The 21,368-nt window shown below is 40.9% G+C and overlaps 1 protein-coding gene across 1 annotated transcript in view; it reads right to left on the bottom strand.

Annotated features, from left to right (window-relative positions):
- The window catches only part of Ptdss1 (phosphatidylserine synthase 1), a 60,446-nt gene that overhangs the window by 16,504 nt on the left and 22,574 nt on the right, over positions 1 to 21,368 (bottom strand). Inside the window, exons 3-8 of the mRNA XM_076835662.2 lie at positions 21,301 to 21,345; positions 18,108 to 18,232; positions 10,877 to 11,035; positions 7,434 to 7,585; positions 4,275 to 4,416; positions 2,040 to 2,152 (exon numbers count right to left, since the gene is read on the bottom strand). Coding sequence (XP_076691777.1) covers positions 2,040 to 2,152; positions 4,275 to 4,416; positions 7,434 to 7,585; positions 10,877 to 11,035; positions 18,108 to 18,232; positions 21,301 to 21,345 — 736 coding nt within the window. The remainder of the gene's footprint in view (positions 1 to 2,039; positions 2,153 to 4,274; positions 4,417 to 7,433; positions 7,586 to 10,876; positions 11,036 to 18,107; positions 18,233 to 21,300; positions 21,346 to 21,368) is intronic.

Here is a 21,368-nt window from a genome sequence, read left to right as displayed (position 1 = left end):
TTTCACAGTAACACAGTTGCAACTTGCTATTTTGTTTTGTAAAGAGATTTCCATCCCCTCTTATTGACTTTGCTGATTGCTCCAAATTTTATATAATAATTGCTCTAAATCTTTCCTGAAAAGAATTGAGAAGCCTCAAATTAAATTACATTTAAACGAGGAAGGAAGACTCAAAACCATCCAGGGAAAACAGCATCTATGAGATAAGGGCTTCAATAGCCACTGGCCTATAAAGTTTCCAAGGGCTGCTGGCTTACCAACTGTCACTTTGCTATCTGTTTCGTTAACAAAAGAGAGAGATGGAATTTTTGGTTTTAATTATACAAGACTCAGAAGTGTCTTATTTGGTTTGTTAGGTCCAGGATTTTCTTTTTTTTTTTTTAATGATAATGAAGAGGTACTGGCTGGGGGTCTCTTTGACCAAAGTGAAAATCTATTCTTCTTGGCAAGTAAACCCCTCTACTTATGTGGTTTACTCACACACAAAAACGATGAACTAAGCAATTCTACACTTTCTGCTATGCTGTTTTTTTTTGTTTTGTTTTGTTTTTTGGTGTTGGGGATTGAACCCAGGGCCTTCTGCATGCTAGGCAAGCACTCTACTAACTGAGCTATATCCTAGCCTTCTGAACTCTTTTAACTGCTTAATTTACAGCTGTATCTCTGGAAGATCTTTGGTGCTGCTACTGATCAAGGCCTATACTCCATATTGGTTATAAAACCCAAATGCCATTTCTAAGTAGGAAAAATAAAACAAACATGAAAATGTTTTGCTTTTTCACAATAGCAAGACTGTGGAACCAACCTAGATGCCCTTCAATAGACGAATGGATAAAAAAAATGTGGCATTTATACACAATGGAGTATTACTCTGCATTAAGAAATGACAAAATCATAGAATTTGGAGGGAAATGGATGGCATTAGAGCAGATTATGCTAAGTGAAGCTAGCCAATCCCTTAAAAACAAATGCCAAATGTCTTCTTTGATATAAGGAGAGTAACTAAGAACAGAGTAGGGAAGAAGAGCATGAGAAGAAGATTAACATTAAACAGGGATGAGAGGTGGGAGGGAAAGGGAGAGAGAAGGGAAATTGCATGTAAATGGAAGGAGACCCTCAGGGGTATACAAAATTACATACAAGAGGAAGTGAGGGGAAAGGAGGGAAAATATAAGGGGGAGAAATGAATTACAGTAGAGGGGGTAGAGAGAGAAGAGGGGAGGGGAGGGGGGAGGGGGGATAGTAGAGGATAGGAAAGGCAGCAGAATACAACAGACTCCAGAATGGCAATATGTAAATCAATGGTTGTGCAACTGAAGTGATTCTGCAATCTGTATATGGGGTAAAAATGGGAGTTCATATCCCACTTGAATCAAAGTGTGAAATATGATATATCAAGAACTATGTAATGTTTTGAACAACCTACAATAAAAATTAATTAAAAAAAAAAAAAATGTTTTGCTTTGAGCTTTGCTGAGTCAGCATCAGGAAAGAACAGTCTCTGAATAATACCTCTCTTTCCAGGGCCCTACATGAAGGCAGGAGAATAACAGCATCCCCACAGCTGTCCTGGATGATGATAAGAAGCCATTTTCCAAAAGGAATTTAGTTTAACAGAGCCTAAAAAAGCTAATAAAGTCTCATTATAAAAATAATGTCATTTCTGACTTCTATCATAAAGACTTTTATACTTTCCATTAATTTCATTTTAAGAAACCTGTCACTACTACCAATTTTTTAAAAATAGGTCATGAAAGGATAAAAGAAGACTATCAGTGAAAGATGGTAAAGGGATTTGAAAATAATGAATAGAACTACTAGTGTGGTATGGATTATTCACCATTTTTTTTAAATCCCCAATAACATGCTGAGATTTGAGAACAAAACATTTTCTTCATATTCTGGATTCTGGATGTGTAAGTCATCAGAATAGTATTTTCATGGGAAATCTGCTAGTTGGTGTGACTTCCCTGATGCCAGACAGGAGAACTTAAAGCAGGTTAATGTCCTCAAATGACAGTCGGGCTAAACACAATTACCTCACTGTGGGAGCCGTGATGCAGCCGATGAAGAGAATTCTACACCAACTTAATGGATGGCTGGCTTGGAACACAAAGATGTGCTTCAAGAAAAAGGTATTCAACTCAGTCAGCTGAAAAAAAGGAGGCGAGATTTGTCACCCTGGTATGTCATGCTAAATTATAAGCATATATTCCTTAAACAGATATTCTACAGATAAAAATAAGTGATATGTTCAAAGCATTTTCAGAAAATGTGTGGGATCTCCCTGGGGTTGCTGTTCAAACCAGAAACCACCAGGACAACATGACCACTGACCAACTGGGGGCCTGAGGGTGGGGGTGGGGCACATGAGGGCTCAAGGCAATAGCTCTTTGCATGATTGTCACTTGGTTCATGTGTGTGATCTATTGGAACAGTAGGAGAAAAATGCCTTAAACACATCAGAAAACATGATACAGGTGAGTGGAATACTTGCATGGCCTTACAGAAACCAGGCCAAGTCTAAAGGAAGTCCAGCTGTAGATAAGAAAGCTTGTACGGAGAGATGACTGTGTGCTCAGGGAGCACATGCCTGGGATGGGGCAAATCCTTGACCACAGGGTGTGGCAGGTCGTCCAAGTTTCACCCGGGGCAGGGGTACTTTTCCTGGGGTCAGCATCTTAGTGCAGTGCACCATGATGAGCCCTTGGCAGCAGCTCAGAAGATTGTGGCTGAGATGTGGTTATTCTCCTTCCAGAGCTGGGTTCCAGATCTCAAACAAAGGGCAGAGACCACAGAAAGGTCACTGTGCTTTGCGGTTACATCATATGGACTGGCAGGTGCTTTTAAATTACATAAAACACATGCTGTTTTCCCATAGCACAGACTTTGAGGATTTAAACTAAAAATAGCATAATAATTCACATAATACATGGGGAACTGATGGGAACGCAGGGCTCACAGCCCTGGGGAAGGTGTGCCCCATGGAATGCTGCCAGGGTACTCCATTCTAGAACTACACTCTCTCCCTCACAAATCCAATCGCCCTTCCTTAAATTCAATCTTCTGTTACATTTTCCCTGATAAAGCAAATTACAGTCACATTTTTTATAGAGGTATCCCTCCGTATCCATGGGGGATGGATTCTGGACACCCATGAATATGGAAACCTGCTATTTAACATATAAGGTATGCTCATCCTCCCATATACTTAAAATTATCTCTAGGTAACTTAAAATAACTCATACAGTGTAAATGCAATATAAATCATTATTGTTTAGGGAACAGTGCCAAGAAAAACTTCTGTACATGTTCAGTATAAACATGCTTTTTTTTTTTTTCCAAATATTTTCCCTCTGCAGTTGGTTGGATCTACAGATGCGGAACCTACGAATACGGAGGGCTCTTTATATTGACTTCTCCAAACCATGGTGGTTATTAAACTATTCATTATACTTCTGTGCACATAAACTCCAGATATTGAGATGGGCACTGCTATTTCCTAGGTATGAAGAAGAAAGATTGCCTTAAAAGTGATTCTACTAATAGTTTCTTTTCATTGGGAGTATGTTGTGCTTATATGTCCAAAATATAATTTCTGCTGATGCTGAAAGGTCTTTCAGGCAAAAGCTGGTTTCCCTTGATGAGTCTCCAAAAGTTGAGAAACCACCTAGGGACAGGAGGCTCAATAAAGAGGCTATCCCTAGAAATCAGAGATGTCTGAGAATCCTTTGTCAAGATCTCTGGCTGTCTGGATTACTTCCATTATATTAATAACAATGCACTGGGAACAATAGTTTCTCACCACTGGGGACATTACTCTGGAAGACTTACCATTAAAAGAGCCCCCACAGGCAGCAGAAAGCTAATTCAGCTCCCCAAACATTGTCCAAAGTGGGAACAACCAAGGAACAATTCTGAATATCACTCATGAATTAGGGATGTGAGAAGAGCCTTCTCATTTGTTCCTTTGATATTGAAAATTATCATATTCTAAAAAGCTATCTGATACCTAATTCTTTGGGTGATGGATGCCAAATGTGACCTTTTTCAGGGAATTAATCTGTTTCAAAGTCTCATATTTTAAAACGTCTTCAGAACCAAGCAAGACTTTTGAAATGATGACATCATGCTGGTTAATTATTCTACATGCTAGCTGCGAACATCATCTCTTTTAAATTTTCTAGCTCATATGCAATGTAAATTAACATCACTTCTAAATTCCTAGAAGGTTAATCTTTGTTCCCTAGTTATGGGCATCTAAAAAAAAATACCTGCCAGATGATCATGAAAAGATATATTCCAGCCACTCTCTGAAAAGAAGATTTGGGGTCAAACCATCTGACGTAGGTCCAGCTAGCAGGGGTGAACTGCAGCACAGCTCGTTTGATCTTCCCGGTGGTGGTATGGATGTCCCTGTAAAAAGAGAAAAGCTCAAGTGAAAATTCAAAGAAGAAAGAAAGGGGGCGGGGCAGGGAGAGGACAAACACCAACAGAAAAACTGCATTGATGATTTTATAGCAAATGCCCGAATTGAAAGACTCCTTTCTACTTGAATAGCCTCAGACAAAGTTCTGTCTGTTCACAGGTGGGGCAGGTGACCAAAGCATACTGGATGGGGAATTTCAGCAATGACAGGAAGGGCATGGCACTGTAATTATGGCTGTGGTCAGGGTACTGTGGAGTTAGGAGAGGTCTTAATTTATAAAGTGTGACAAAAGAAGCAAAGAGTTGTTAAAGACAATAATCTGGAACCAGCCCAGGAAGAACTGGGATGCTGGCAAGGACACCATTCCTGCCACCGTTTTGTCTCCCTGGTGTATGTTTTGATACAATGACATACTCTCATAGTCTTGAGACCGCCCACGTCATTTCTTTACCCTATTTCTTCTCAAGAGATGTGAACTGTTTGGGTTGTTGAACAGGGTACTTAACATTTCTTAGTTTTAACTCTAGAAGTCATTCAATTAAAAGTTGCACACGCCCACGATAAAAATAGTCCCCACATTTTACAAGTAAGAACATTTAGGCTGCCAGAGAGAGATAGAGAAGCTGGCTGATGTAAGTTGACCTTATAAACATCAGAATGATGTAGATTCCAGACTAGTACAGGAGAGCCAAAATCCAAGGCAAATATCATCTAATGCCTGGAAGAGAACCTTTAGTTCAACAAATATTGACATCAAGGACCTTTCTGACTCAGACACTGTGCTAAGTGCAAAAGGTACAAGTATCAACAACTCAGGTCTTTTTTCCTGGGGGGAAGGGGACAGGGGAAAGTGGAGGACACCAAGTCTGTCCCTTTACCCATCCACTTATCATCAAGGTCATACTGGGAAAATATCACAGCAATAAGGTTCGCAGCACAAAAGCAACAAAAACAGAGATTGCCCCCAAACTAACAAGAACTGTGGAGGATGTATATTTTAAAAAGGGTGAGAGTGCATGGAAAAACCTAAAAGAAAGGACAGAGATACTGCAGAATCCAGAAGCAGAATATTTAACGTAGTGAAGAGGTTCATTCAATTTAAATTAACTTACATTCATTTATACATTAAATGTTTTATAAGAAAACTCTGAATTTTCTTTTTTTTTAATAGTTGGATTTATATTTTGGCATCTTGGCAAAATAATTCTAGAGTTGAATTTGAAGCATAGATGTATAAAAACAGGAAAGCCAGGTGGCTGTGTTTAAAGAATCTGTCTGATACAAATCCAAACTCCACTGTTTCTAGTTGTGTGTCCTTAAGCAAATCACTGAATACCAGCCATAGTATCTTCACCCCTAAAATGAAGAGAATAACAGTGACTACCCTGATGGAAGGCTCAGCAGAGACGCTGCTTATTCAATTTGCCTGCAGCAACATCTAGCCCAGCGACTATGTTGTCACATTATTTACCGCCTTCCAATCTTAAAATGTCCACTCAAAATCAGTGGCCAAAGAGAGAACAATTACTAAAAGAGACAGGAAAAGTGGTTAGTCCAAGGCTAAAACATGAAATAAATATAAAATGAGATTTTGTAATGAGATTTTGTAAATTCCTTATAATAAGAAAAAGACAACCATTAAGAAACTAGAAGAAAATATGGGTTAACATTATGTGAACAAAAAGATGAAAAATTTTTTTGACATTAAATAAAAAATCCATGATACACTAGATCATAAAGGGGATAACAAAATGGAAAATAAAGTCACAGTTACAACAAAGTGTTAATATCCTTCAACCATAAGAAGCACCAATAAAAGAGAAAACAAAAAAACCTGGAAATCCATTATCCCACAATTTTATGGGGACTAAAATTGACATAGGTTTAAAATAAATTCGAAGAAAACAGTGAATATACGTGTGTGTTTGTATACACATACACAATAGGTAACAGTATAAATTGGTGTACCCTTAAGAATTTATTCATATAAGAAAATCAGAGATATACACAAAAATATGTCTAAGAATGTTCACTCTTGCCTTTATGAAAGCAAAAACCTTGAAACAACTAAGGGACTAGAACGGGAACTGGCTAATACTTTATGATTATTCTGTCTGACAGGAAATGAAGAATCCCTTTAAAATCATGTTTTGAAGAATACTGAATGATATGAAAAATGCTCCTATTTTATTATATGAAATAAACAAAATTCTAAATACAATGAAAACAACTACTTTCCTTATCACCACCACATTTCTTTCTTCCTCATCAATGGCATGGTGTCTGCCATAAACTGAGAAGCCAGCTGCACTAAGCAGAATAAAGCAAGGGTGGTGGTATGCATTGCCCTCCCCGGAAGCACAGAAGAGGGGCATACAGCTTAACACTAGAGTCAGGGACAGCTTCCGGAAGGGGTGGCAAGTGAGCTGAGTCACCAAAGAAAAGGACACAAGCAGCCTGGTCCTAGGGAATATGGGTCAAAGGTACAGAGGATGGAGTGTGTTTTGGCCACAGAGCATCAGGTGCTGGAGAAGGCATGGAGAAGGGTCCTCCCCTCCCAGCCCATGAGGTACAATTTGTCCTTAAAGATCATGAGAAGCCACCACAGGGTCCCGACCCAATAAACCTGACATTCTGAAGTAGTCCACTCAAGCAATGGTGTGAGCAGGGTTTTCTTCAGGGACAGGGGACCAACTAAGGTAGGGATGGGAGTCAGACTACAGGCTGAGGCAGTAGGGATCTGCAGGAAGAGATGGATTTAAGAAGCACTTTGAATCTAGAGCTGTTAGGACCCTCTAAATACACAAAATGAAAAAGAGAAAATTGTGAATGACACCATTTTCTGGACAGATGCTTGAAATCAGGTTTATAATCATTTTGCATTTTAATTGCTGATATGAAATTTTATTCCTTGGCATCAAGGATGATACTAAACATGACTCCTTGTAAAGCAATTAAACATAGATTACAATACTGTGACTAAAGTCCAAAAAGAAGGACTCACTTGAAGCTTGCCCAGTGGTAAGTCCTCATCTCTAAAAACCGGCAAACCACCATGCCCAGCCAGATGCCGCCTCCATTGCACAACAGGATGTCCAGAATGACTTGGTCCCACCAGCACTCGGCAAAATTGGGCAGAAGATGCATGAAGAAAAGCTGAGGAACACAAGAGATGAAGGTTGGGAAAAAAGCCAAAACTGGGGTGCCATGCAGAATGATACATTTCCTCTTAACAATGCATCATTTCAGAAAATATTATTGTCTTTTTTCTTAACAATAAGAAAACCACCATACCAGGTCTGTAATCTGGTTCTTGCTTTTTATATTGCACATGGTTTACAAACAACATTTATCCAAATAGCTCTCTTTTTTAAAACATTGGGCTTTTAAAGACACAATGGCACCTCTTTAAAAATAGATTACCAATGAATTACCTTGGCTGATGACAACACAACGAGGATCTGAGAGGGGAAGAAGACAGTTTTCATATCTGACAACAAAGTGCTGGTACAGTTCTCAAAATTAGCAGCTTTAGAATTCAAGCTGTGTATTTCAGAAATATTCCATAGGTGTATAGATAAATCAGAGGGAAAAATTACAAATGCTAAAAGATGAGATCTCGACGACATAATGCAGGGAACTGACAGCTCACCAGGACATCCCACACTGACCAACTCCCAATGATGACAGTCCTTTTTAGGCACCCATCATGTGCAGTGGTGAGACAAAGTAAGCCACAGCATCTGATCTCAGGGGAGGGGTGAGATGTGCATCCAGATATCCAGACCACAAAGGGAGGTAGACTGAGGTAAGTGTTATAAAGCTGATGTGAATGGAATGCAGTGGGAACACGGCAGATCCACTCTGACTGAGGGCAACTGGGGAAGCCTTCTGGAAGGGAGACATACTGGAGTCACAACATCAGTACATGAATGACTGAGTTCAGGAGGTCCAGATGGAGATGAAGATGGTCCAGATGGGGTGAGTGGTAAAGGGTGTTCAAAAGGTGAACAAAAGTCTCTTAAGAAACCGTTTCATTTAAAATAAAGGGTGGATTACTGTGTCCAGACCAGCATGCCCTGCTGTGTGAAGGCCCAACCTAAGAAGGAAGGTGAAATCACAAAGCCCAGGCCAGAGAGTCTCAGGAAAAGACACTCCATGCCATCGCAAACCTCTGAAGTAATAGAATAGTGCAAAGTTAAAAGTTTCCACAGAGCATTTTGTAAGCGACAAACAATATACAGACATGAGAAATTTTTCTTTTTTGATGCATCTGTCACTGAGAAGCTACAAGACAGCCCTTACATATGATGGCTTATCACTGCATTCTTACCCTGGTGGGCTTCACACTACCTCTAAAATGTACTCCCAGGTTTCAAGTGCAAGGTGGAACTTGAACACTGGCCTTTGGACAAGGAAGAGAGAAACTGCAGAAGCTGGCAGCATGTTTGTTGGAATAAAACTATGCACAGAAGTAATGGTGGAGAACACCTTTAACATAGGGGCTTTCTGGAAGGTACCAGATTCTGGGGCAAGATGGGCCCCAAGGTACTGAGTCTGAGGAGCTGGCTGTCACCTTCATTCATTCACTATGGAAATATCATGCACCAGCCATGTGTATGGCAGAGTACCTGGGCCTGGGAACACAGAGACATGAGCCTTGCCCCCTGGAGGCTAAAGACACACCTACCATGTGTCTAAGTGGAGTTTAGATAGTGGAGGAGCAGGGAAATTTTTCTTTAGGAGCTGAGCCCTGGCAACAGGAGACTGGGATGTGAGGGGAGCGAGAAGCGGTGAGGATAAGTGAAAGGCACTGGTGGGAAAAAGCAAAAGACTTTTGAAATGGAGGAGCACAGAGGTTGAGGGGGAGAGAGGCTCACTGGGGCTGGGCTGAGAGGCAGTGGTTAGGTCCCCTCTGGGCTTCTCTGCCTGGCTCAGAAGTCTGGATTCTATTTTAAGAGCAAGGGACAAACAATAAACAGGTCTTAGGAGGAGGGGTCTTGATCTGGTGGAGGGCTGAAAAGGACTTATTTGGCAATAAGTAGTGCGAAGACAAGCACTTCAGACAAGAGACATGGTCGACCAGACAGGAGCAGGAGCAGAGGGATGAAAAGACTCCTTTGGACTGTAGAAATGTTTAAGAAAGAGTCACAGGACCTGAGCACCATAGGACACTGGGGACCAGGAAAGAAAGATAGAAGTCTAGAGAGCTAGTGAGAGGGAAAAAGGGAGCTGGTAAGCCCTGGTGTCTTACATAAAGCCGGGCAGTTGGGTTAGGAAGATGACTGCATTCTGAGGCAGGATGTGGTGCAAAGACAGGAATGTAGTTATGGAATGTATTCTGGCTCAACCAAGGAAGCGAGGCTCAGAACTCTGGATCCTTCTCCATATAATGGGAGTGGATAGATACCCACTCCTTTCCCTGTCCATCCTGAAGATTCACGGTGACATATAAGGTGCTGGGCACAGTCATGATGATCTGAATTATGTTCCCTGAAAATCTCTACACTGAAGCCCTAAATGCCAACTCTGCAGAAGGTGAATTTATTTGGAAAAGAAGCTGTTGCTCATGTAGTTAAGATGAGGTTGAACTGGACTGGAGTGAGCCCCCCAATCCATTATAACTGGTGTCCTTATAAAAAGAATAAGAAGGAAGGCTCGGAGACACAGGGCAGGGTGCATTAGGAAGGCAGGGTGCATCTACAAGTCAAGGAATGTTGAAGATGGAGAGCAAACTGCGAGAGGACAATAGTCCTCAGAAGAAACCAACCCTGCCCACACCTTGACCTCAGACTTCCAAGTCTCCAAAGATGTGAGAGTTAGAGTAATAGAAGACATATTTAACTGGCACACTTCTCTAGGTTGGGATCGGGTCAACGACAGGCATTGAGGAATACACTGTGCACGTGGTCAAATTCTGTTCTCTGGGAATGATGAATAATGTAAAATTGAGCAATAATAAATTAGTTCCCCCCAATTTTACTAATAGTTTTTAAAGAATATATCTCTTTCATTAATTAAATGAGACAAATAACTCTTTTTGAAATTCATTTTTTCAGCTATAAAACCCCTTTGGATGCCCTTGACATTTCTGAACACCTTTTTGTCTCAGACTGGAAAACAAAACTTGTTTACTTCTAAGCAGATTTCCCTCATTACCATTTATATGTCTCACTTGGGAATTTCACTTTATTCTTTCCCTTGATTTCATTTGTTTCTCTTTAAAACTGGTGGGATAGAAATACATTTCATTAAGTGAACAAGGTGGATTTTGTTTAGTTTTTGTTTTTTTAAACAAAGATCTAAAAGAGTCTCATGGGATGGTGTAAACACATTTCCACCATGGGGGCTAGAGAATGGATTGACTGCTACCTGACAACCTTTTTCTTCCTATACATAAAGTGTACACAATGTTTCGTCCTGGGAACCCCCACCCCCACTTCTTACCTCAGTTAGCTCCCAGGTAATACTGATTGTCCAGCAGAGACCATAACTTCGGATCAACAAGGCTTTCATGGCCCAACCCCAGAAATGCCCAAATGCAAATATATCAAAATGGCTAACGATCCTCTCCCAGGTGATCACGTGGCAGTTCACAGCATACTCCTGTTGAACATGAAGGGAAACGATCAATGGAACTCCAGAACCTATGGGCTTTCTGGGTTCAGACACTGAGTAAGAACTGCCCCTGACAAGTAATGTAGGTGCTTATCTATTAATAGAAAAATTTTAACAACAAGATTCTTGAGTAAATCAACAAGTCCTAGAGCTTAAATGAGACCTGCTTTACTCTGAATTGCAAATGCTTGGTTAAAATGGGAAGCAAATAACACATCTTAAAAAAGTAGCATTGCATAGATCACATCATCTGAGGTCAGAGCAACTAAGTTAAAGCCAGTAATGAAAATAGTAATTAAAGGATTCTAATAGATTTAGAAATTTAAAACACATTTCTAAAAAATCACAGATTGAAGAAATCATAATAGATTTTTTTAAAAAATTGAATACCAATGATAATAAAAAAATACTGCATATCAAAACTGAAAGGATATAGTTAGGTAGGATTTTGAGGAAAATGTAAAGCCTTAAATGTTTATGCTGGAAGAGCTTCATCACTAAACTTCAGAAATGGGAAGAGGACAGAATAAACCCCAGCTCAAAACTATCAGATACTACATAATCTAAATATTAAAAAATTCTTATACTTTTATGAATTGTGGTTCCATCTTAGCATCTTTTTGTTTTGAAGATATTATGTATTTACGACAACTATAGGACAATATAACATTTCTTGGGAACCTATTTCATACCCTTTCTTTCCATATTAATCCGATAGAAAGTTGTGAAAGCTATTGCCTGTGACTTATTATCAGTCAACTGGAAAAACTCCTATTAACTATTAATAGGGTTTCAATATTAGATATCTCCTGAAGCTCATGTGTGAGACAACGCAAGAAAGTTTAGAGACAAAATGATTGGATTATGACAGCCTTGACCGCATATATCCCAGGGATATAAAAATTCAAGGATGCTCAAGTTCCTCATGTAAAATGGTTCAGTATTTGCATGTAATCTACACAGATCTTCTCATATTCTTTAAATCATCTGTAAATTACTACAAGTACCTAAAATAATGTAATGCCATGAAAATAGTTGTTTCAATGTGCTGCTTAGGTAATAATGCCAAGAAAAGAGAAATATTTTTCTCTGAATACTTCTGATCTGCAGTTGGGTGAATCCATGGATGTTGACCCACAGACACAGAAGGCTGGCTGTAGTGCTGCAGGAGCCCCGAGCAGGTATAAGCATGACAATCAGGATGAACAGGCTCTAACTGAGGACAGCCCAGAGCCAGGGCCTGGAAAGAGGCCAAGTGTCTAGGTGTGCGTGTGACTAAAGACAAATTGAGCTTACCTTGCAAACTGTCTCAGGCTGATCTTGGTGACCCCACCCCTCCTCCCTTGCTTGCCCAACATGTAACCAAATACCAAGTCCCATTCATTTTTACCTTTTCAACTTTCTTTCCTCGACCTATCTCATTGTTACTAATATTTCTTGCACAGACTTCTTCAGTAGTTTTCTAAGTTTGTGAAATATTTCAAGTATATAAAACCTATATATGATAGTATAATAAGTACCTGGGTCCCCACCTCCACACACTTTCACCCACCTCCAGCTTAAGATTAGAAAGATGTTTAAATGGTCACCCTGTATCCACCTGTACTTCCTACAGCCAGTTCTTTATAAATAAAATGATCTTGAATATCATAAATCATATCAATTGCATAACTATGTATACTATGTGCATGTAGTAAAGTGCACGTGTGTACATGTGAGCACACCTCCGTGTGTGTGTGTCAGGGAAGTCGGGTGATTGGATAAGGCATCCTTTTGGTCTAGACGGATCTCACTAAAGCACACTGCAGCCTTTCAGTCCTGTTCTCTCTTTGGAGGAAATGGTTTCTTTAAAAGAAGAAAAGATTCCAAGTCCTCTTTGGAAATCATTTGCCTTCCAACAGCATAGGTTCTTGTCTGTTCCCTCAACCATGCAGAAATCTTGTGGGACAGGTCCTGCCTTGTGGAAGAAGCTTACAGTTGTCCAAAGGGCCAGGGGAGGATAGGCCTGCTTAATCTGTGGGTGGGAGTATTAGCAAGCCCACGTGGTCCAGGTCTACAGCCATCTGCTCCACTTAGCATTTACAGGAAGAAATCAGCTGATATTCTGAACTCTTTCTTCTGTCTCCAAACTCAACTACAGGTCAGGGTATTGACTGAACTTCCAAAATATCAGCACAGATCACGTAACTGCTCTGAATGGCATTTAGAATGACATCCAAATTCTAAATTGCAGCTAGTCTGGCCCTGGCAGCCTCCCAGCCTGAGGCACAGCTCTCTACTTCTGGATTCCCACACTCCTCAGCCCCTGACTGACCCAGCTGCCCAGTCAGGGCCTCCACAGGGGCTGTCTTGCTGAGTAATGCCGGTCCTTGTGTCTGGCTACTCCCACTTACCTCTGAGTGGCCAGCTTGAACATTAGTGCTTGCCATGGTCTCCCTGACATCCCTGGCGTGACAGGGTCACTGCTCTAAGTGTTAATAGCTCCCACTCCTTTTCCTTTATAGTGTTGCAACCTCATGGGAGCATCGTGCTTCCTGGATCCCATGGTGTGCCCTTTTCACACTGAATTATTTTGAGAATCAGGATGCATATTTCAGTATATTAAAATGTATGGTTCTTTAGATATAAGGCTTCTTTATTCCCCTTCCAAAAGCCATACCTATAATTTATGGCTCATCTTAAAATAGATGCTGACCTCCTGAACCCATGATTGATCTTAACCTTATCAGGACAGAACAGCAGACATCCTGTGCCCGCTGACACCTATGAGGCGGTCCACCATAAGAACTGGACTGGAGTCTGGAACCTCCCGGGCCTCTACACTCAATTTTTGGTGTGTAGGAAATGCAGGGATCAGGGAGAAACACTAGGGATATCCTGGAAATGCAAGTTGCAAAATCCAGATGTGAGAAACTCTGTGAGGTAAACAATTTGGTTTATTAAACAAAATATAACTTAAGGAAAAAGAAAATGTGTCGAAGAACCTACTGATCAAAAAGGATTTAAGAGACACATCAAATTCACTGTGTGGACCTTGTTAAGGTCCTACACTGAACAAATCAGTTGTAAAAGACATTTATATCTGGCAACTGGAAAAATGTGAACCCTGAATACATATACTGACTATGAAGTGCTTATGTTTAAAAAAAGAGAGTCCATATATTTTCAACTTAATATCTGAGAACTGTTTCAAAATAATCCAGAATGGGGGACTGAAACAAGATTGGGCAATGTTCAAGCTGGATCATGGGTACATGGGGATTTCTACTCTTCCATATGTTTAAAGCCTTCCATGATAAAATTTTAAAAGTCATCGATAGTGTTTTAGGGTTCAACAGACAACAAGTTATTCCTTTAAATGTGCCTACTTGTAGACTCTGAGTTCCAAAGGACAAGGAATTTGCCCACCTGTCCCCGCCCCTCCCACTCCCCCACTCTCACCAGCAGTATGCTGCAAGAAGGAAAGGCTCAGACAATAGTAACTTGTTTAACAAAAGAGTGCTGCTGCAGACAGACTGATTTATGAACAAGTTCTGCTCTCAAAAAGCTTGTCTCAAGTTTTGAACACATATTTAATAAAAATTTGTATTTTATTTTGGTGCTGGGAATTGAAGTCAGAGCCCTGTACATGTTAAGCATATGTTCTACCACTGAGCTACACCTCCAGACCAGAATCAATTTTTTAAAAAGCAGCAAACTGTCCAGGCAAACTGTCCAGAAGAGAAACCGCCTACAATACAATTTCAATGATCCCTCAGGCCCAATTTATAAAAGAAATTCTAAGGGAAAAATGGGAGTCAGAATTTTAATGAGCCAGAGTCGGCCAAGATCAGAACTGGGTACAGGGTAAAAGAAGAAATGGGGACCAGTGAATCAAAGACCTTTGGTTTCACATAAAGGAATTTCTTTCCACAAATCCAATGAGGTCAGAAGTGTTTGTCTCCTGCCACTAATGAATGGGTCTTTATAATTGTGAACGATTACTTTAAGAAGGAAGAAAGTAATGACTGATAAAGAAGATGAGGCATTGCAGCATCAGCCAGAACTACAAGCCACTTCAGCTTTGCTGGGCTTGGCAGGGGAGAATTAGCCAATACGGGACAACTAGGTTTTAAAAGCCACTTGCAGCTATTTTGAAACTGTAGTCGTGACATTCAGATGTCCCTCTGAAGTCAAATTCCTAAGGAAGCTAGATGTCAAGAGCATTATTCAATTGAAATTCCTTCTACTAGCTCTGAGAGCTGGGTCAACAGAACGAGGACCACTGCCTGCCTGTTGATTTGTGTTGGAGGCCACGACCAAGTCAAGATGGCGCCTGGCAGTTTGCCAGGAGGAGTGGTTTGTGAGGCAACGCCACCGAGCCATTAAGATGGTGGGGATTCCTCACTGGCTGACTGCTGTATCCAGATGATGCTAATTGAGTCAAGCTGTATGTGATCAGTTAGGTATATATACCTCTGCTGATCCGCAATAAAGCGGGGGGTTCCCGCTACCTTGAGTTCCCGCTCAGTTCACCCGCAATAAAGCAGTTCCCACTTCAACCTTCAAGTTGCTTGTCACCTCCAGGTTATTCTGCCCAGCTAGACTGTGGCAGATTTGCTTTGTAATGGGACCACTTTTACTCAAAAGCCTAGAAAAGTTGTTTAGGAAAGTATTGAATTGGATAAGTCATTCTCCCAATCTAATTCTTCTGTGAACAAAAAAGGACTTATTCAAACAAACAGTCCCTACTCAGTAACTATTATTATCCTCACTATTACCATCTATAACCATCATTTTCATTAATGTCATAGTTTGGATCTGGAACATCCCCCAAAGTCCTTGTGTTAAAGGCTTGGTCCCCAGCTTGGCGCTATGAAGGTGGTTGGACCTTTATGAGGTGAGGCCTTGTGGGATATTGGAGGTCACTGGAGGCATTCCTAAAAGGGGAATGTGGGATGCCAATCTCTTCTTCTGTTTCCTACCTGCAAAGTGATAAGCACCTTCCTCTGCCACATGCTCCTGCCAGAATGTGCTGCCTCACCACAGGCCCAAGCAATGAGGCCAAATGACCACAAACTGAAGCCTCCAAAATCAGGAGGCAAAATAAGCCTTTCTTCCATTTTAATTGATTATCTCAGGTAATTCGCTATAGTAATGGATGACTGACAACCACAATCATCATCATTACAAGCTCCTGAGTTTTGCCATTCTTTCTTTAGGGTGAGAAAACCCCAAACAGACTTCTCTTATAATTTCTGCATTCTTATTTTTGCTTCAACTGTGTGTCTTAAGAAAGTTAAAAATAAAAATTTAGAAATGCCCTTTCAAGATGGGTCTGACCACTGTCAACCATGGTGAAACGATTATTGCTTAGACCTTATTATTAGGTCCCTTATATTACTTCCTGTTTCTCAAAGTCATTATGTCCATGTTCCATGAGCCTATTCTCATTGTCCTAAGCACCACCAGGTTTATGCAATGGAAAGAAAAAAAAATAGAGAAAAAAAGCACCAAATATTAGGCATTGGAAAGAGAGGAAAAAATAAATAAATAAATAAAAATACCACCTTTTTTGAAATGAAATGAACCATATAGTATAAAATAATGGGATACTGATTTTGGTCTTGGTCCCTGGATCCTGGCTCAGAGCTCTTTCAAAAAAACCCTTATAATTTTCTGAGGAACAGGGCTGGGAGGTACATCTTTTACTTGGTTTTTGACCCTAGTTTCTGACACAAAGCTCCTAATCCCTTGGAATTTCCTGAGTAACAGGAACATTTTTGTTCTAATTAGGCAACTCCTAATGGGCTCCAGAACAGGGACTGGGCACCAGAAAGACCAAGCCACAACCAGAGGCTTAAAGCTTGTAGCCCTATCCATCATCTTCTGGGAGAGAAGAGCTGGAGATGTTAATAATCAATCAATAATTAATCATGTCTATGTGACAAAGCTTAAGTCCCTGAACTGTGGGGTCTGGAGAGCTTCTAGGCGGTGAATAGTGCTGGGAGTGGCGCACCCCAACTCAGAGGGACAGAAGCTCCTGAATGAAGACCCTTCCAGGTCTCGTCCTGTGTACCTCTTCATGTGGCTGTTCATCTACATTCTCTCACATCCTTCACAGTAAACTATAGAAATGTGTTTCCCTTAGTTCTGTGATCTGTCATAATAAATTAGTATTGGGGCAACCTCCTACTTGAGGCTGCTGGTCAGAAGCACAGGTGACCATGGAGGCTTTCATTTGCATATGAAATATAGATAAGTACCTTGGGACTGAGCCCTTAACTTGTGGGAGCTGACTAACTCCAGGGTGTGTCAGAACAGAACAGAACTGTAAGTCCCCTGGCTCGTGTCAGGAGAACTGACTAAAGTGGGGGAAACCCGCACATCTGGTTAGAGAAGTGTTCACTGAGAGTGTAGAGGAAAAAACAATTGATTTTCCCCATACACATAGTCTCTTCAGTAAAAGCCAAAATACAGCATGGTCTTAACCAAAAATAAAAAGTTTTCGTGTGGAGTTTAATAAAAATAACAAACAAAATGGCCTAGATCATTACAATGGCCCCTTCATGGCCAGCTGGTGGAAAGGATCTTTGCACTGGATGTGGAGGGGCTGGGAGCAAAGAGCTGAGGATGACACTGGTGGGAAGAGCAGCCACTTGAGGGCCTGTGCACCTGAGGTCCCATGCAGGCCTAGGGTGGGCTCACGAGTAAAGTAACTTGGTTTAGTTCATACCAACTCCCCAAAAGAACTATTACTATTTTCACCTTATAAAAGGGGGGACAAGCTGACAAGCACTTTGCCCAAAGTGCAAAGGTGGACAAGTGACAGACAGAATTCAGGCCCAAGGCTCTCTGATGACAATCTTTATACTCTTTAGCATACACTTTTGCTTCATGGGAAGATTTCATTACCCTGAACTTCTATAAAACCATGCAACTCAAGGGCCTGCCCAGAGTCCTGGATTTTTTTCTGTCTATTCGGGAAATAAGAAAAGGAACAACTTAAAATATGAAATCTACTATCCCCTATCCCTAAGACTCTACTAACTTCTCTACTGGGTTACTAAAGAGTACATACCATGATATCTGCTTCCCTGGTGGCGTACCGAAGATTTGGATCTAGCCAATACATCAGAGATTTAACCTGCTCGAAATTCAGGAACAGGAGAAATACCAGGAACAGGAAGTAGAGCACACTGAGTCCTGACAGAAATAAAAACAGGTTCAAGTTTAGGAGAGATGCACAGTACACATTAGACTTGAATGGCTATTTGTCAAAACCTGCACTAACATTGTAACACAGACTGTCAAGACGCCTATCACGGTCTGGTATGCTCTTTGGCAAGGAAGTCTGATAGACAGCCCTAACTCATATTAAGAGAGGTCAATAAAACTGTCTCTGAGAAAATGATGCTTTAGCTGAGCCTTGAAGGACTGGCTGCCAAAGAGTGTGTGGAGAGAGTGTGGGGGAGTGTGTGGGATGTTCAAATAGAGCAAAAAATAGGTCCCTGGAGAGAGATGTCGAGGACCCACATGTGGCTGGGTGCTGGCAGGGAAGGAACAGAGCAAGCAGCAATGAAGTGAAGGCAGGGCTCTGAGGCTATGGCAAGGATTCCTGATTTTTCTTTTAAGGAAAATGGGAAGAAATGAAATGACTTTGGTAATATTTTCCAGAGCAACTGAGTGGACGAAAGTGGGTCCAGCTTAAGTGGAATCCTAGGCTGGGGACCACTTTTGTACTCCAGGTTTGAGGTATGAAGGAGCCCAGGGACACTTCTCTGAGACTTTAGTCCTTGTGGGCATTATCTTATTGTCACATCACAGTCTAACTGCCATTCCAATAACCACAATATGTCGTTTAAAAAAGAAAAGCCAGTAAAACATTTTAAGAAGGCAAAAGCCTATGTATTATATTACATTTTAGAAAGAACTAAAAACCAACCACTGGGACACTGTCTTTTATTTCTGTTGAAACCATTAAAATTAAAACGTTGAAGTAGGGCATCTGAACACTGTGATACAAATGACCTTGGGTCACAATGTCCACCTAAACGGGGCTCAGCAATAATCTCCAATGAACCATTTCAAAGAACAGGTCTGAGGCTTATTGAAGAGACATGGAATCTACTTACACACAGCAGCACCAGAACACCCATCAGACCTTCTCCAGCCCTCGGGGAGCTCACAGAGGCCCGAGGAGCAGGGTGACCCATAAGCACACATCCAAGACCCAGGGAACATAGATTTTTTTTTTAGGCATGTTGTTTTTAGAGCTGTTGTAGGTGTGCACTTACATACCAGACACTTTTACAAATTTTCCCCTTAAATGACCCCCCACAACACCCTTTAAAATAATAATCCCTTCGAAATAATTATTTTAAGACAGGGAGAAATGATCTGTGGCACAGGCACTCTTTAAATGGACTTCTTGGTTGGACTTTTGAGTTCTGTGAATTCCCCAACACTGATAAGCAAAATTGTGCATATAAGAATTTGTACTGGGGAAGGGTCAATGATCTCGACAGATTTTCAAGGGCCCCATATTCCAGAAAAGCTCTTGGGTAAGAAATAAAACTGCTCATTACCTACAATGATTCATTGAAACAGGAAAAACAAAACTCTCAGATGTGCCTAACAATGTGAAAACAACTTGTAATATTAAGTCCAGGGAATGTAAGGAAGATTCAGCCAGGAGTGGCTTTTTATTTATTTATTGAACCTAGGGGCACTTAAATACCAAAATACATCCCCAGCTCTTTTTATTTTTTATTTTGAGGTAGCTAAGTTGCTTAGGGCCTTGCTAAGTTACTGAGGCCGAGCTTTGAACTTGCAATCCTCCTGCCTCAGCCTCCTGTGTCACTGGGATTACAATCTTATACCACTGTACCTGGCTCAGGACTGGCTTTTTAAAAATGTAAATATAGCCATGTTGCTCCTCTGGGAAAAGCCTCCTTAGATTTCCCAGTGCCCTTTGCCCCCATCCCCTGTACGCTGGCCCATGAGCCCTGAATGCATCTATCTGTATCCTACCTTGTGATTTCTCTTACTCTTCTCCCTGGGCCCACTGCACTGGGGCACAGTGGCCTGGAATATATCACCTTTCTAGCTGGTGTGGGGGGGCACTTTGGCACCCTTTCTCTTTGCCTGGAATGTCTCCCAACCTCAGATGTCTGTAGAGTTGGATCCCTCTTTATATTCCAGAGTCTCAGATTAAGTATCACTCCCTCGGGCCTCCCCTCAGTGCTCAAACTGAGGAGCCCACCCAGTCATGGTCACCTCACCTGAGATTAACTAACTTCCAGACACTGAGTGACCGCTGATGGTGATAACAGATTTAATAGTTCATTCACTATAGCTGTTCTCCTCCCTGAACTGGAGGGTGGCTCCTCAGGGCAGGCTCTTGACTGACTGGTTCTCCTCAGTGGCCTCAGGGCCAGAACAGTGCCTGTCACAAAGCCACACTCCATGAATAGTTGCTGAGTGAAAAGTTTGCCATTAAATTCAGAGGATAAAGAATTACCTATTATCTCTGAAGGATGAAAGAAAAAAATAAACGAAAAAAAACAACCTTTAGCAAAATTATCAATTTTCAGAGTGCTTTTACGTTTTTACACAAATTACATTTTCTAAACCTAAAAAAAAAAAAGAAAAAGTTATTTGATGAAGTCAAATGCCCTAAGTTTTGAAGCTTGATTAAATTTGCTCAGGTGACTTGACTTTTTGAACCAAAAAATCAAATAAATTAAAATACCCAATATTTAAATGGTAATCAATAAGCTTTAGTTCATATCAAGGCTCTCAGTCAGAATACTCCTCCCTTTTTCATTTTCTTTCTCACTAATAACATCAAAGACATTGAATTGCCAGGCATCCATTCCCTCCTGGATGCAGACAAGACAAACGTGCCGACAGGATGCACTTCAGCTGGCACTACAGCAGGGGCAACGGGAGGATGCTCATGGAAAACAAGTGGTGTTTGCTTCAGCCAAATCCCAGGCACACCAAGAGACAGCAACACTGGGGGTGGGGGGGGGAGGGCATGAGGAGGGGAATGCACTCACCTGTTCAAGAATCTACGCCACCATCAGTGCTTTATATTATGTCAAAGATGTTTAAGAAAAAATTTGTACCAGGAACACCAAAAGAGTAAAAATTTTTATAAAGTCTTAACTGTGGAATGGTTAGAAAGTAGAATGTAGAAAGTCAAGTTGCTATAGTGATACATGAAAAAAAGATTAGAATATATTTTGACATCTACTAATAGAACTCACCAAAAACCATTCGCCATAATGCTGGATGAGGTCGGGTAAATGGACCTGCAGAGAGAAGATGTGAAGTT

Source organism: Callospermophilus lateralis, chromosome 16 (assembly GCF_048772815.1).
Source record: "Callospermophilus lateralis isolate mCalLat2 chromosome 16, mCalLat2.hap1, whole genome shotgun sequence".
Taxonomy (NCBI): domain Eukaryota; kingdom Metazoa; phylum Chordata; class Mammalia; order Rodentia; family Sciuridae; genus Callospermophilus; species Callospermophilus lateralis.
Note: the sequence above shows the minus strand (reverse complement) of the source record. Positions and strands in the feature narration are given on the sequence as shown.